The sequence below is a fragment of the Ambystoma mexicanum genome, chromosome 9 (assembly GCF_040938575.1).
Source record: "Ambystoma mexicanum isolate Mex_15411 chromosome 9, UKY_AmexF1_1, whole genome shotgun sequence".
Lineage (NCBI taxonomy): Eukaryota > Metazoa > Chordata > Amphibia > Caudata > Ambystomatidae > Ambystoma > Ambystoma mexicanum.
The window spans coordinates 1072934582-1072950702 of NC_090931.1; the positions used below are offsets into that span (position 1 = coordinate 1072934582).

Genomic DNA, 16121 nt, shown 5'->3' on the forward strand with positions numbered 1-16121 from the left:
CATCGCTGTTGTATCCTGTATGAAGGATTTCATTTTTCTCACGCATGGTCCGAGGAAGACGTCTGTATAAATGGATAATGGTTCCAAAATTGACCCTATGGCTGAAACTATGGGTCTGCCTGGTGGTTTTTCTGTGTTTTTGTGGATTTTTGGGGATACAGCAAAATGCTGGTATGACTGGATGTTCCTTTATGAGGAATGCTTTTTCGTCCTCATCGATCCATCCTTGTGTATTGGCGTAGGACATGAGGCTTTTGATTTCTTCTGCAAGACGCATTGTCGGGTTATTATCTAGTTTCTTGTAGAAGCGTGTGTCACTTAGTTGTTTAAGGTTTCTTCTTCGTATAATTCTCTACCACAGAGAACTATACCTCCGCCCTTATCGGTGGGTTTTACTAGAAAAAGGTTGTTGGTTTCAAGGTTCTTCAAGGCTTTCCTTTCTGTCTGTGTAAGATTGTCTCTGTAGTGGTTTTTTGTCTTGAAAATACTTTCCACTTCTCTTAAAATTCTGTTTTCAAAAGATAGTATTTCTGGACAGGCCATTGATGCAATTGGTGTGAAGTTGGATTTGGGTTTCAAACCTGTAGAGGTCAGGTCTGTTTCTTTTGTGGAGTCCCGGAAGAAGTATCGTAGGCGTATCAGTCGGAAAAACTTTCTCATTTCCACCTAAGTGGTGAAGCGGTCTGCCTTGCTTTTTGGGACAAAGCTGAGGCCTTTACTGAGGATTTCTGTGTCATCTTGGGTCAGGCAGTATTTACTTAAGATTCTATATATTGCTATGTATATACATTGGCACATCTCTGCAATCAATTCACTCTGTAGCCAGCCTTATGATTACTTCATCTACTTGCGTTACTGCATCTGTACAATTATAAAATGGCTTTAGCATTTTCTACAGTGCTTCTCCGCACGTGCAATCTTCATTTCAGGAGGAAAATGTTGCGTACTTCATTACTTAGTCATCAGGTTCTATAAAATCTATATTCTTACTTCATTTATATCTCTTCTGTGTGCGTCACCTCAACTTCACGTGACGTCACCAGTTCCCTTTCATTCATTTTCACACTTCTTCCGGAACTTCCTTCAGAAGGTTATCATTTCTTCATGGATACATGTAGGGTTTTCTCAATGGATACCTTGTTTCGAGGACTTTTTGCAGTATTGGTATTCTCACTGGTATTGTGCATTGGGCAATTTCCAGTTGCCAACACATAGGCAGAATAGGGTCAGAGCTTCTGGTAGAGGTACTTGGCTCCTCTATAAGTTGCAGGGTCGATCCCTGGAACAGTAGGTTCCCCGTCGCTCTGGCCTACTGAAAGATTAGGTCTTTTGTTTTGAAGAAATTAACACGCACCAGGACATCTGGGAGAAGGCTTTGCCTCATCTGAAAATTGTACAACGCCCTATGCATGCGGTCTAATGTGAGATCCACCACCTCATCCCCAAGTACCTCTCGGAACAATGCCCGGACATACTTTTCTAGGTCCTGGAGGTCTCTTGGGATCCCTCCAATAGGCACAGTGTTCCTGTGGAAGTGATTTTCGGTGTCCTCCTGTTTTTGTTCCACTGTACGTCGGTAGGATTCAAGTTCTGCCACTTTGTTCGAGCTGGTCATGCGAGTGTGCTTGTTCACATAGGGCAGCTTCCAAGTCATCAGGTTTAGACTCATTCTGCTGCACATTATGGGTTAGTTCTTGAAAGGAGCTCTTCAAATCGTTTGCCTTTGTCGCCATCTCCCTTTATAGGGCCTGAAATTGCGCATGTCGTCACCTTTAGTGGTGGGCTGAGTTTCCTCAAACCCCGGCAATAAATCTGATGCTGGCTTCGGATGATTGAGCATGTATCTGATGGAATCCCCTAATTTTTCCTCAACTTTTCTGGACTTAATTATATCCATAGATGAGCTCATACAGCAAGAAACGTAGAGAGCACTGCCTAGGTGGGATTGGGTGGAAGCACCTCCCAACTGCTTTAGTACTGATTTTGCGGATCCCAAACCACTCCTGCAGAGGTGATCACACCAGATGACCCAAGAGTTGCACACACCATGCTCCAGGCTCCCGCTAGACAACTCATAACAGGGTTTATCACTGTCAGATGGGCTGTAATGCAACTATCGCTACAGGGGGTCCAAGCATCATGATAAGCTTCTGCTGGTACCCTAACTTTGTTAGCCGAATCTCACCACTGATAGCATAGGTTTTAAAGTTAATGAAAGAGGTCTAAAGACCCCCTTATTGTGTAGATGGCATTTTCATGCAACCTTTTCTGTAATACATTAAACATACAGCTTACCTCAGGCACCAAGAGGGCAGGCAGTCTTATACATATCTGGATAACTACCCATCTGCCTTCTTTTCAATTGGTACAACATCTGCCTCCTTACAATATGGTGAGGGATTAAGCTTGTATTAAATATTGTTTAAACTGTGCAGGCCAATATTGGGTACCGGTTTTTCATGTCATTTAAAAAAGATTAATTAGTATTTGATGTGAGAGAACCACATTGTTAAACTCAAAGGGAGTGACTGCTACATCAATATCAGATAGTGATTTTTTATCAATTAGACCATGAGTCATTGAAGGTACTTAGCTGAGAAATGGGTGAATGGGCTAGAAGAATGAAATAATTATAAAAACTTTAAAACGTATCAAGTTTCAGAACATGAGAGCGGGAAGCCCAGTTTCCAATCTTACAAATACAACATTCCATGTATTAAGCTTGACCAGACAGACATTAAGATTTTCTTGACCAAATATTTCAGATAAATGATGCAATTCCAAAAGAAAGAAGCAATCAGTTTCTCCAGATCAGCATTGCCCTTTCAAAGCCATACTATTGTTGGTCACTAGAAGAATATTTGATTGACTGGGGGTAACGTAAAGCTGTATTGCCAGCATTGGATCTAAAATAGCAAAAAGAGGGTCATCATAGTTTTGAAGGCACAACGGCAAAATATAGCTGACCATATACCAAGAGTTTTAATTGAGTACATTACCTGTTAAACCCCTCTTTCCGCCTACGCTGAAAGGGGCGTGAAAGATTATGCTTTGCAATTTAAACATCATAAACTTTGATTAAGCAGAAGGGAGTCTTTTAGAGGCAGCTTGTTTTTGTTTGGATATGCATATTGTATATGTTCACCCAACAATCGCCAATATTAGCATTTAAGCCCTGGTCTATCTTCTCTACGAATTTCAAGGACATTATATTTCAAGGGTATACTCCAGTACAGTTAAGGTCAGAGAAGTAGTGTTACAGTAATGGTTGCCATGAATATTGACTAGACTGGTTCCAAATGTACCGCTCCGACAGAGTTGTTGGGTATTGATAATACTGGCATCTACGATCTTGGAGCTATAGAATAATAGCTGTGAAATATGGTGATTGACTCAGGTTAAACCATGCCACCAGTTCAAGAGCAGCACAGACCTGGGGCCACTTCCCACCCCAATAGCGATAGTCAAGCTAAATAAGCAAGGGAGAAGGCAGGTACAATATGACGTGCCCCAACATAGGTGACACAGCAGCACACAGAGAAAACAAGGACACAAAAGCAAGTGCGACATGAAGGTGTGCAGGTAGAGCATAGGGTCCAAAAGAAGGGTCAGTCTGTGAGTGGAAGCAAGCCATTGAATGTTTGCTGGCTGATTGAAGTTACTGGTTAATGGGTCGCAGGGGGCATCTGGTCCACTATCAGATTAAAATAAATAATGTTACAAGTGCAAATAGAAGGTTGGCCATTTACACTTATGTTCAGATTGGATCAGAATTATTTGAGAATATTACATACATCCAATAAAATAACATTAAGAAATTATTTTCTTACCTTTTTGTAAATGCTTCGAAGATCACGATATTGCCATAATGTATTTAACACTTGGGCTGCAGCTTTTGCCACCTTCAGAGATGATCTACATAATTAAAACAGGATTATTAAATAAAGTACATCTGAACTATTCCATAAACAGTAAGTGGCCTTTAAGAAGCAGTTTAAATGATTAGATATCGTACCACGTAAGGGAACTACCCTATACAATTACAATGCCAATTTGCAGAAAATGTGAAGAGCAGCCAAATTTATGGTTGATGTGGCAGACAAAAAAGGGAACTGTGGGTAAATCTTTCATGCACACCACCTCACCATCTAATCAGGGGATGGGAGACATGTCAGTGGTCTGTTGATCACTTGGTTCCCTGGTCTATGACTGGGTTGGTGGTAAATGGTGTAACGGTTGTAAGGGTGCAGGAGGAGGAGCCGGACACACAGGTGGCATAGAGATTGCTAAAAACTTTTATTGCACAGGAAGAGAAAACCTAACTTTCCCTAACTCTAAGAGGGGTTTCACTGCCTCAACTAAAACACTAAGGATTCTGTCAGAATGTCTGTTTAAATCAATAGTTCACTGTACTGTGTCAAGAACCCTAAATTTGTTCCGTACACTTAATGCTAAACTAAAGATAAAGTAGACCACCTTGGTCCAGAAGAATGGCTGGACTGTGGATACAAGTTCACTTCCAGGTGTTGTTTTCTTCTTCGAGGAATGGCTCCCTTCCCGGAGTCAGAATTGTCCTCCAATACAAAACACAAAGTACCATCGCGTTTCCTTGGCAGCCACACTGCTTATCTTTCAACACTTTGTATCGGAAAGTCTTTTCAGCTCTGGTTACCAGGAGAATGAATCCCATCTCCTAATATCTTGACTTTATAGTTCAGTACAACCAGGGCGATTGACTCCGTTGGCCTGGCATCTCTTTCACTTTGCTTTCACAGTTCAACAGTTTCAGTCTTTCATTTTGGGGGTCCAGACCCAAGCTTCCCCGTCTCCAGACTTGGTTCACTCCTCTGCCAAGTACTGCCACGAGAAAGATGATTTGTACTCCTTCTCCTGCGGGTGCAGGTCCCAGACCCATATTTCACTACTGCTTTGATTTGGCAGACCTGGTTCACTCTCCTGCCAGGTATTGCCACGAAGATTACTTGTAGAGATCTTCTATGGTTGGTGTCTCAGACCCGTATTTCTCTTCTTTGTATCTGAGTACTTGCAGCCCTTTTCTACAGGTATTGGCACAAGGAAGATGACTTGTGTTCTCCTGTTCCTCAACCCTTCCCTGGTGGTAAACGGCTTTACTTTACCACTAGCGAGAGAGATTCCTTCTAATCTTCACAATTCTCTTTTCAGGGTCCCAGACCCAGTTTGCCCCCTCTACGGGCACGTGTGTGTAACTTTCACAATTTCACTTTGGATCCCAGACCCTCTGTGGCATCACGGTCCTTGCAGCATATGGATTAGGCCTTGCTATCATCCCAGCCGGTCCGACAGTCGCCCCTGTTACCTTTGGAGAATCCTTTACATGGCGGTGGCTCTTCTAGGGACCAGAGTTGGCCTTCCATTGCTCCGCGGTCATCAGCTTCTCACGTCTGCCTCTGTGACCCCCGACTACCACCAATGTAAGTATGGCTCTTAAACCCCAAGATCCACCTTCTTACAGAGCTTTTACCTCTGCCTGGCATCACGGTCAAAGGCCCAACCGAAGTCCAGTACTGAAGAACTGTCTTCTGCAACTCGCCGGCTTCTTCTGCTCTCTGGCCTCTGCTCTCTCTCTGCTCCTGTGCTTCACAGCTTCCACCCTGCTATTTTTTAATCATAAACTGACAGAGGACTAGACTGTTCATTCAAGTTCTCAGTATTGCTCTTCCTTGTTCAGCACCGCCTATACATCCCAGTACTTATTAAGTAGGTCTCCCTAAGGTTGTCCCTGCTCTTCCTTGTCATAGTAGTTAGTTTTCGAACAGAGATATACATGGAAGTATGTGATTATGGAGTTGGGTTTGGAAGGTGTGCAGGGTGTTAGTGAAGGGTTGGTATACCGTGTTCTCCCGAGATGTTCTCCCTGGTCTCCAGAGGGGAAGCCTCTCCCCACGAGATCCTCCCGCTGAGTGCCACCCCCAGGGGGACTATTGGGTAGTGTCCTCACCTCCGTGGCCCCATGGGAAGGGGCTCTCCCTCGGGGAAACGTAACGATATTGCGGGATTCATCACAGGGTGCACAGCGTGGATTCATCAGCACCTCCTTAGGCATCCGGCATAGAGAAGCTTGGCTGTGCTCAGTTTTAACCGTAGCCAGGCTTGGGGCTGTAGCAAGGATGTAGTATGCTCGCAATAGCTGCTGAAACTGGAGAAGACTTAGAAAAGTCTTCTAATCGGGCTGATAACTTGACAATGGGCAAAAGAATCAGATTAGGAACGAGGGTCAAATATATGGGATTAGAAATATGTGCATTTATTAAGCAACAGGACAGAATCAGATGACCAGATGTCTTGACAAATGGCACTGGGAGCCAGCCCCACAGAAGGTGTGTATCAGCCACTTTTACTCCTTATAAATAGGTCAAATACTCCCAAAAAATAAAAATAGGGAGTACAAATACTCCCATAAAAAGAATGGGAAAATGACATGTAGGACCACCTAGTGCCCCAGTTTTCACCCACAAAGCTCCATGGATATGTCTGGGCGTGTACGGCATGTAGTACCAGAGGAAGAAACTATTACTGCCTGAAGTCAACCTGTAACTTTTAATGTGTATGAATAACTAAGTGCAAAGAAATGTTATTACAAAACATTTCAATTTTTCAGCTAAAACAATTTTACTTCCTTATAAAATACTCCCATTGGGAATGGGATTTACTTTTTCACTCTAAAAAATCATTTTACTCCCAACTTTAAAAAATAGCGAGTAAAATACTCCAACTTCAAAATCTTATCTGTAGCACTGCTGGGAGCAAAAGGTTGTACAGAGTGAAAAGGACTGTGTTCTCCACTGCTTCACATCTTTTTGCCTTACTAGTGCAGTGTCCACCTAACACTTTCGGTAGAGTGTCTGGCAACAGCACATTTAATGTTTGCTTTGCTGGCAGGGGAAGTGAACACAAGTAGATAATGGACTGGCACAAAATGTTAATTGCATGTATCAAATTGTACTTCAATCTATTTAATTACTTGGATCCTTCATAGACATGATTGATCAAGATATTAGTGGCAACTCCTTGTATTTTGTTCTTTAAAAACACATGAACTATCAAATGAGTCTACTGAGCATACTAGCCATCAAGTTTGTGAACTTTTTTAACGGCTTACATATATTTTGGCATACATTCGTCTGTTAGGTTTTATAAATCAAGTGAATAGGGGCCATTATTTGTGCTTAGACATCAGTTTTGAAAGGAGAGCAGTAAAAGTAATTACCAGGTTACTCACCGTAGTGACCACCTTACTCTTAGTCCATAGTCCCCTTTCCTCCATACTTGTGGACATCTCTCCGTTCTGTGGGATGGGACCGGAGCACTTTGTAAAAAGCATCCACATTTTTCCAAAAATGTGGCCTTGCTCTCTTTCCTGCGCGGGGGCCGGCACACGGCCGTAACCCGGCCCACCTTGGCTCCGCCCCGCGCATCGCCCCTCAGTCCTTTTCTTTGCCAGGTCAGAGACCCATTACCAATGCAGAGGAACCTTATTAGAGGGGACGGCGGGCGGGCGTATGGAGGAAAGGGGACTATGGACTAGGAGTAAGGTGGTCACTACGGTGAGTAACCTGGTAATACTCCTACGTCCCGTCCCCTTTCCTCCATACTTGCGGGAGATTCCCAAGCACTCCTTAAAGGAACTACGGGTGGATGGAAATACCCCTTACTGAAAAAGGTTCTTCAGCACAGCCTGACCAAACTGAGCATCAGCTCTAGAACTCATATTGAGGCAGTAATGCTTACAGAAAGCAGATGGAGAGGCCCAAGTAGCTGCCCTAGCGATGGACTCCCAGAGAACATACTTCTGAAAAGCAACCGCAGCTGCCTTGCCGCGCACCAGCTGTGCATGAATACCTTTAGGAGGTTTCATCTTTTGGACAGTGAAAGACTCCATGATGCAGGCGGCAATCCACCTAGAAATAGTTGCCTTAGACGCCTGCTTGCCTTGAGGGTTGCCGAAAGTTGAGAAGAACATCTAAGCTCGGAAGTCCTATCCAGGTAGAACTTAAGAGCTCTTCAGACATCAAGACAGTGTAGAACCCTCTCCGCCTCAGAGGCGGGGTTCGGAAAAAAGACCGGTAGGGAGATCGATAGATTCAAATGCAATTCGGTCACTACCTTCGGCAGAAAAGCCGGATTAGTTCGGAGGACTACCTTGTCCTTGTGAAAGAGCAAGAAAGGATGCTCCACCGACAATGCCTGGAGCTCACTCATTCTCCAGGTCCACAGTAGCCATCGGCTCAAAGGGTTTATGGCACAGCGCTGTCAGGACAACATTCAGGTCCCATGGCGGGTGCGGATTACGAACCGGAGGGTAAAGGCTTGTTAAACCAGCGAAATGCCTCTTTACCATTGGGTTATTCAGAGAATACAAACACTGATCCGTAGAAAGATAAGCAGAGACCGCTGAAAGGTAAGTCCTGCATGACAGAACATGAACCCCTGACTCTGCTAGGGAGGACACGAAGGACAAACCGTGTCAACCGTGGCCCCCCTTGGATCCAATTTCTTCTCTAGACACCAATGACAGAACCTGAGCCATTTACTCTTGAGATCTGGTCGAGGGTTTTCTGGCTGCCTGGATAATACGCATGTTATCCGCAGACAAATTTAGATGCTCTAAAGACCTGAACTCAGGCACCATGCCGCCAAGCTGAGCGATTGTGGGGGGGGGGTGCCACATCTGCTGCTCCCCCTGGTGGAGAAGATCGGGAGCTACCGGTAACTTGATCGGCGGATAAACCGACAGGTGTTGGAGTTCTGAGAACCAAAACCTGGCCGGCCACCACGGGGCTATCAGTAGAAGAGAACAGTTCACCGAGTTCTTCAACTTCCAAATTGCCCGGTGAACTAGAGGCGGGAAGGCGTAAGCTGTCATGTTGTGCCATGGAATCTCTGGGGCATCCCCCAGAGAGGAGGCACCCAGCCCCCCTCTGGAGGCATACAGAGAAAGCTTCTTGTTCGCCGCCGTCGTGAAGAGGTCCACCTGCGGTGTTCCCCAGCGCGAGCAAATCCCGGAGAGGACCTCCGCCTTCAACTCCCACTCGTAGCTGACCACTGTCCGCCGGCTGAGGGCATCTGCTGTGACATTCAGCTGGCCCGGGATGTGCACTGCAAGCAGCCAGACACCATGAAGCACGGCCCACTCCCAAATCTGTATGGACAGGTCCACGAGGGGGGGGGAGGAGACTTCGTTCCCCCATGCTTGTTGATGTAATACATTGACACCACATTGTCCGTTCTTATGCGGACCACTTTGTTGACGATGACCAGTCTGAACGCCTTGAGCGCCAAGAAAATTGCCAGAAGCTCCAATTGATTTATGTGCAGGAGCTTGTCCTGAGGCGACCAGAGGTCCGAGACCTGAAGGAGATCTAACGTTGCACCCCACCCGAGGAGGGAGGAGTCCGTCGTGATCGTCACCATAGGGAGCGAGTCCTGAAACCCCGCGCCCCCAGACAGATTGCTGAGAGAAGACCACCAGTCTAGGTCCACTCTCATGGAATCCGAAATCATTATCCGCATGGAGTCTGGGTCCACTGCCTGACGCCATGAACTCCGAAGGGCCATCTGGGTCCGTCTCATTTTGAGATGAGCAAGAGGAAGAGCCAGCACACACAAGGCCATGAGGCCCAGAAGCCTCTGGAACCACCAGGCCGACATACTCTCCGACTGCACAAACACCTGAGACATGGCCAACAGATCCACCATTCTGTCCCCGGTCAGGTATACTCTGCAGTCAATCGTGTTCCAACGAAAACCCAGAAAAATCAGGTCCTGAGAGACCGTCATGGAGGATTTCCGCCAGTTCACCGACAGCCCAAGATGGAGCTGAAGGAGAGACTGGAGGTTGCCCGCTGCCGCCAGCGGACAAGAGCTGCGTAAAAGCCAATCGTCCAAATAAGGATACACATGGATACCCTGAAGACGAAGATAGGCCACAATCACCGACATCATCTTTGTGAAGACACGCAGCGCCGAGCTGAGGCCAAAAGGAAGCACCCGAAACTGGAAGTGCTCCTCTCCCAAAGAGAAACGGCGGTACCTCCTGTGTGGAGCTCAAATCAGGATATGCATGTACGCATCCTGAAGGTCCACCACGCTGAGCCAATCGCCCGCCTGCAACGAGGAGCGAATCTGGCCGGGCGTGATCATCTTGAATTTCTCTTGGGGTAAGGAAAGATTGAACTGGGAAAGGTCTAGGATGGTGCGCAGGCCAGCCTGGTTGGGTTTGGGCACCGTAAACAGCCGGGAGTAGAAGCCCTCCCCTCGCTCCCCAAGGGGAACGGGTTCCACAGCTCTGAGGAGCAGAAGTTTCTGAACCTCGGCCTTGAGGGAGGGTGAGCCCGACAGCTGAAAAGGAGGGTTGAGGGGTGGGGTAGGGGGTAAAGGTAAGCGGAAGCCCGCCCGAGCGACTGACAAGACCCATCTGTCTTCTGTGATGGTCTGCCACGCCTCCCAATGAGACGCAATGCGTCCTCCCACCGGGGACTCGTGCGAGCACGGAAAAACCTCATTTGGCAGGTTTATCGGTGGCAGTGCCACCTGAACCTGATGAGGAGGAGCGGGAGAAATACCGCGTACGCTGTTGTCTACGGTGGTTATTCCCCGCAGGAGTATCCACTCTGCGCATTTGCGGTCGAGGAAGCCCCTGAAAACAGAAGAAGGTCGACTCTGCGATAACGGTCTCTGAGGTTTGAAAGGAGCTTTAACCAGACCAGACAATAATTTAGCCGTCTGAGTGCTATCTTTGGTTTTGGTGAGCTCTACATCAGTAGAAGAATGAAAAAGCTCCTTACCATCGAATGGAAGGTCCAATACTTTGTCTTGCACTTCCTTCGAAAACTTAGTGGCATGCAACCACGCTTGCCTCGAGGCATCAACCCCGAGCATCATGCCCCGAGCCGAGGTGTCTACGTGATGAGCCGCAGCCTCCAGGAGATCCTGGGCCAAGACCCTGGCATCGGAAAGGCCACCTCTGAAATCTTCCAACTTCTCGACTGGAATGTGCTCCTCAAACTCCAACAGACCTTTCCACATCCGCATGTTAGCTCCTGCCAAAATCAATTCGGTATTGGCCTGCCTGAGCTGCAAGGCCGAATTGGCAAAGATTTTCCTCCCTAGGGAGTCCAGGAGCTTGTCCTCCTTTCCCAAGACCTGAGTAGCCGTCGCGGAAGAGGATGCTGCAGGTCTGGATTGCAACGTGGCCGCAGCCACCACTGTGGAGGAGGGAGGCAGACAAGACGACAAAGCCACTTCCTCCGAAGAGTGCAGCCTGTACCTCACGTCAATCTTTTTATTGACAAAAAGTCCTGAGTGTGGCTTCTCCCAGACTCTTTGGACCTCAGCCAAAACATCCTTCTGCAGGAAAAGGCTGGTACGCTCCAAAGGAGACAGGGTGAACGCCCCAGAAAGCACGCCCTCCTCGGGAACCGGGACATCTAAGAAATTCATCATGTCCAGTACCCGGTCATGAAGAGCTCTAACAGAGCGGGGAAGGTCCTCGTTGTCCTGCTCGCATTGAGGGTCATCTGACAGGTCAGGATCCTGCTGAACCGTGTCAGGCACTGCCTTGTCCACTGGTGACAACGGTGGCAAAGGCGGAAGAGCAGGGGCAGGCACCACGGGCAAAGGAGGCGCCGGCGGAACCACCGGAGGAACGGGTGGAGCCAGGGGTGCTGGTTGACAAATGTCCTTAAAAAGCCCTTTGAAATACTCCCTCATGGGATCGGTGCGCATAAGCGCTTGAAATTTAGCAAAAAAAGCGTCCTCAGGAGATTTCTTCGGAAACTGAGGAGGCCTCTCATGAGGTGGACAAATCCAGGGACGTAACGGAGAAGGGTGCCACGCCGGGCCCTCCGCCGACTTATCCACATAAATCAAAGTGGCCGCCCCTGCAGGCAACGAAACATTGTGCGGAAGAGGCATCCGGGTGTTCCAATCATAAACGGGCCGGTAAGGATACGCACAAGTGACCTTCGGTTCACCCAAAGGACCGAAACCCCACACCAGAGGCCGAAGGCATAGTTGTAGGGGTAGTACCTAAAATGGCCGCCGTGGTCTTGGCGGGAACGGCCGCCATTTTGTCTTCATCTGAGGGGAACTGCGGCACGTGAGAAGGTGAGGCAGGGGTCCCCGTCGATGGATCAGGGGTCTTAATTTTAGCCTTAACATAAGGAACCTCGGCAGAGCCGGTACTATGAGGCCTGGAATGTTTTATGACATACCAACCGCCAACTGAGCCTTCGAAGGAAGGACCTCGGCACTACCAGTAAAAGAAGAACCTTGCTTCTTTGCCCCCTCAACAGATCTGGTATCACCACAAGAGCGGGAACAGTGAGAAACCGCTTTCACCGACAGGGCCCTGCCTGGCCCCTCAGAACTGTTGGTAGCCTTAGCCTCTGTACGAGGGACCTCGGGCCTTGGCCCGGTAATAGCCTTATCGGCACAGGCCTTGAACATCTGTTCGGTAAACAAGCCCAGCCAAGGCCTCGGGGTGCACCCCGGTCTTGTTTTTGAGGGAAGCCGAAAGAGAGGCCTCAGAGCAAGCTCCGGTACCCTGTGACTCAGCAGAACTGGGTCTACACACAGCCCCCACAGGAGGGGCCTCGGAAGTTACTCCAGTGTACACAGGCCCCTTACGGAGACCCTCGGAGAAAACTCTGGTAGAATTATTAGGCCCGACAGGCACCTCGGGGCGAACCCCGGTGACAGAGCAATCAACGCCCCTCCCGGCTCGAGAGGAACCCGGGAAGGTATCCCCCAGCTGGGGTGCTCTGAAAAGTAAAGAACTTACCGGGCGTTTCTTCTTCTCGTGGAACGCCTGAAAATGAGATGCAGGAGTGCGTTGGAACACCTCCTCCCACCGTTCCAACCGACGTTGAAGAGCCGTGACCGAAAGGGAATAACAGTAAAAACAGGAGTCCCAACGGTGTTCCGGACCCAAACACTCTAAACAAAGAGGATGGGGATCCGCCCTCGCAAAGCGACGATGACACGAAGAACAGTCTGGAAAGTCTAATTTAAAAGACAGACAGACTAGAAGACGAACGCTAGCGAGGGCCAGAGAGGAAAACAGGGAAGAAAATCTTCCGAGCATGCAAGTCTGTCCGGCCCCGATGGAGCGGAGAAAATGACTGAGGGGCGATGCGTGGGGCGGAGCCAAGGTGGGCGGGGTTACGGCCGCGTGCCGGGCCCCGCGCAGGAAAGAGGAAGGACACATTTTTTGAAAAATTTGGATACTTTTTACAAAGTGCTCCGGTCCCGTCCCACAGGACAGAGATGTCCACAAGTATGGAGGAAAGGGGACGGGACGTAGGAGTATACACTCTCCAACCAATGCCTCAAAGTATATACCCACTACAAATTAATTAAGAATTTGTGGTCTTGATTGGCATAAGTGGTCAACTCAGCAGCTTTAATCAAGTTATCTTAATGACGTAACATACATGATCATTTATCCCTCCAATGCCGAAAGCAAACAAAAGAAAAGCAATGTGCTTCAAACAAGAGATTGTAGGAAGATAATGTGTTAGCAATGTAGTAAAACATATTGGCACAAAGTACCAGATCCCATGATGTGTTGTCTTTGTAAATTCAGCATTGCTCTCAAATCATGTAACAAACAGTGCATCTGATAATGCTAGTAAAGGTTACTATGGCAGTTTGCATACTTGGGCAACAATTATTGAGCAAGGCAGGTGAAGACCATCTCACTCATCTAGGGATGAACACACCAAGCATTTAGTGTTTTTCACCAAAACAAAAAGGACTCAATGTACCCATTTGTTTGTAGAGCAAGAGAAGGTTCCAGAAATGGATGTGGGCAGTCTGCATCTACTGAAATTATGTGCGTTTCTTCAGGCGAACCCAAAGGGTATTAGTGAAAGAATGAATTACTTATCTCTGGTAATTTTCTTTCTGATGGCTGTTCCTCCCACGGATTCCTTAACTATGTTATCTATCTCCCAGCACCAGCTGCTCTTTGGAAACTTAGTACGACGACCTGGAGAAAGGAGGAAGGCAAGGACATGAACTAAATCAGAAAACTCTGAAGGACAGCCCTGCTGAAATGAGAATCCTGAACAGACATAGGATCCAGGTAGTAATGCTTAGCAAACGTGTGCAAGGATGCCAACGTGGCCGCTTGGCAAATATCCAGAACAGGCCCTCCGCATTGCATAGCCAAGGTGGCAGCCAACCCGCTGGAGAAGTGAGCCACCGAGACCCTCAGGGACCTACTTGGCGGCCAGATCTTAACATTCTGAGATGCAGAGAATGATCCATAGAGACAGGGTCTGTTTTGAAACAGCCCTACTTGCTCAGGCACCCACGTAACCAGCAGAAATCTGGTAATCTGATTTGTTCTCCTGTTTCTGAGAGGTAGAACTTGAGGTCCTGCACCAGATCTAACCGATGAAACTATTCCTCTGCTTTGGATGGGTGAGGTGGAGGAAAGAAGATGGGTACATGCAACTTTTGAGAGATGGAAATCAGAGACCCCCTTCGGAAGGAAGGAGAGTATTTCTTAATGCCGCCTTCTCCTTGGAGAAAACCAAGCAGGGAGGAATATCAGACAGAGCCTGGAGCTCACACACCCGTCTAGAGGAAGTGATGGCAACCAGGAAAATCTCCTTTATGGTGAGCAGTCTTAAAGAACAAAAATGACGGCCTCGAATGGAGGGCCCATTACAAATAAACACAATTTTAAAGTGTTGTTGGGGAAACCTATTGGAAAGACCCCACAGGAATTGAACAGGGAATTATGAAAAAGGAGCCCTGCTCCAGGGGCCTCGAACAACGAAATGCCCGCAAGACACCCCTTCACTATCAATTTGTAGGTCAGTTATGATCAAACAGACTAAATTCAAACGCAGAGGAAGTGGTGCCAGTAAAAGGTTACAGATCCCTCTCCTAGCACCACGTTGAAAACCTCTGCCACCTCCAGGTTTAGACATGAAGCAAAGATGTCCACCTGGGGAGTACCCCAGAGGGAGAACATCTCCTCCAGAATTTCCTGGCAGAGCTGTCTCGGGAGCATAGTTTAGGGGCAACGTGCTCACCTTGGAAGCAAGACGACATGGAGCAACACAGGTTCGATCCCTGGGTCCGCACTTAGAAACCTCTGGGTATTAAGCACGTTATAAATAACCCATCATATCATGGGAAGTTTTAGGCTGCCTTTCCAGTGTCTTCACTAAAGTGTTCTCCTTGCCAGTCAGATGGGCTGCAGTCAGACACGCTGTTCTCCAAAGCCCAGAACCACAATTGCATTGCTTCCCTCCACAGCGGCAAGGAGTTTATGCTACCTCTCTTGTTGAGTTAATGCATGGGTACAGTGTTGCCCGTCCGGGACTCATGAGTGACCAGGATCACTTGTGGCCAGGGTTGATGGAAGAGATCCCTTCAGGAGGTTGCCCTTCTCCGATCTGAAGATCATCCATGAAACAGACAGCAGAGGCTGGAACTGTTGTGAGAGTTTGGGAAACCGAAACCATCTTGAAGATGCCTGCTACTCTGTCCTCGGGTGGAAAACTCCGACCCAGGCAAGCTTCCATGACCACCCCAATAAATCTGAGTGACTGGGATGGCAAAGTCCGTCACTTCTTGAAATTCAGGGAGAAGCCCAAGCTGTGCAAAAGGCTTCACGCTTGGTAAAGATGTGCTGATACTAGATCTGGTGAGCGTGCTCGGACGAGCCAGTCATCCAGGTAGGGAAAGACATGAAGGCCTGCCCATCCTTATGTGAATTGAACTCTGTTCATTTGGGACAATCTACAAAAACATTAGGACACATCTAGACAACATTTAAAGCACAAGATGTCATAGATACAAAATGCTAAGACTGCCTCTCATGTGGAAGCTAGATTTGCTGTACGCTACATAACAGGTACATGCCCCCCCCTGTGGTAGCTCCTGGTCACTGGTTAATGCTGGATACCCAGGAGCTGGATACCTCTGGCAGTACTGCCAGCAGTTTGGTGGAAACCCTGGGTGCCGAATGAAGACTGAAAGGAAAGACTTTGAACCAGTGGTGGCAGTTCCCCAATTTGAATTGCAGGCACTTCCTGTGCTACTTGTGGATACCCACATGG

The 16121-nt window shown here is 47.8% G+C and overlaps 1 protein-coding gene across 13 annotated transcripts in view; it reads right to left on the reverse strand.

Annotated features, from left to right (window-relative positions):
* The window catches only part of PKP4 (plakophilin 4), a 1672883-nt gene that overhangs the window by 80460 nt on the left and 1576302 nt on the right, over positions 1 to 16121 (reverse strand). For all 13 annotated transcript variants that reach the window (XM_069616385.1, XM_069616390.1, XM_069616392.1 and 10 more), the window contains one exon: positions 3831 to 3915. In XM_069616385.1, the coding sequence (XP_069472486.1) occupies positions 3831 to 3915 (85 nt within the window). The remainder of the gene's footprint in view (positions 1 to 3830; positions 3916 to 16121) is intronic.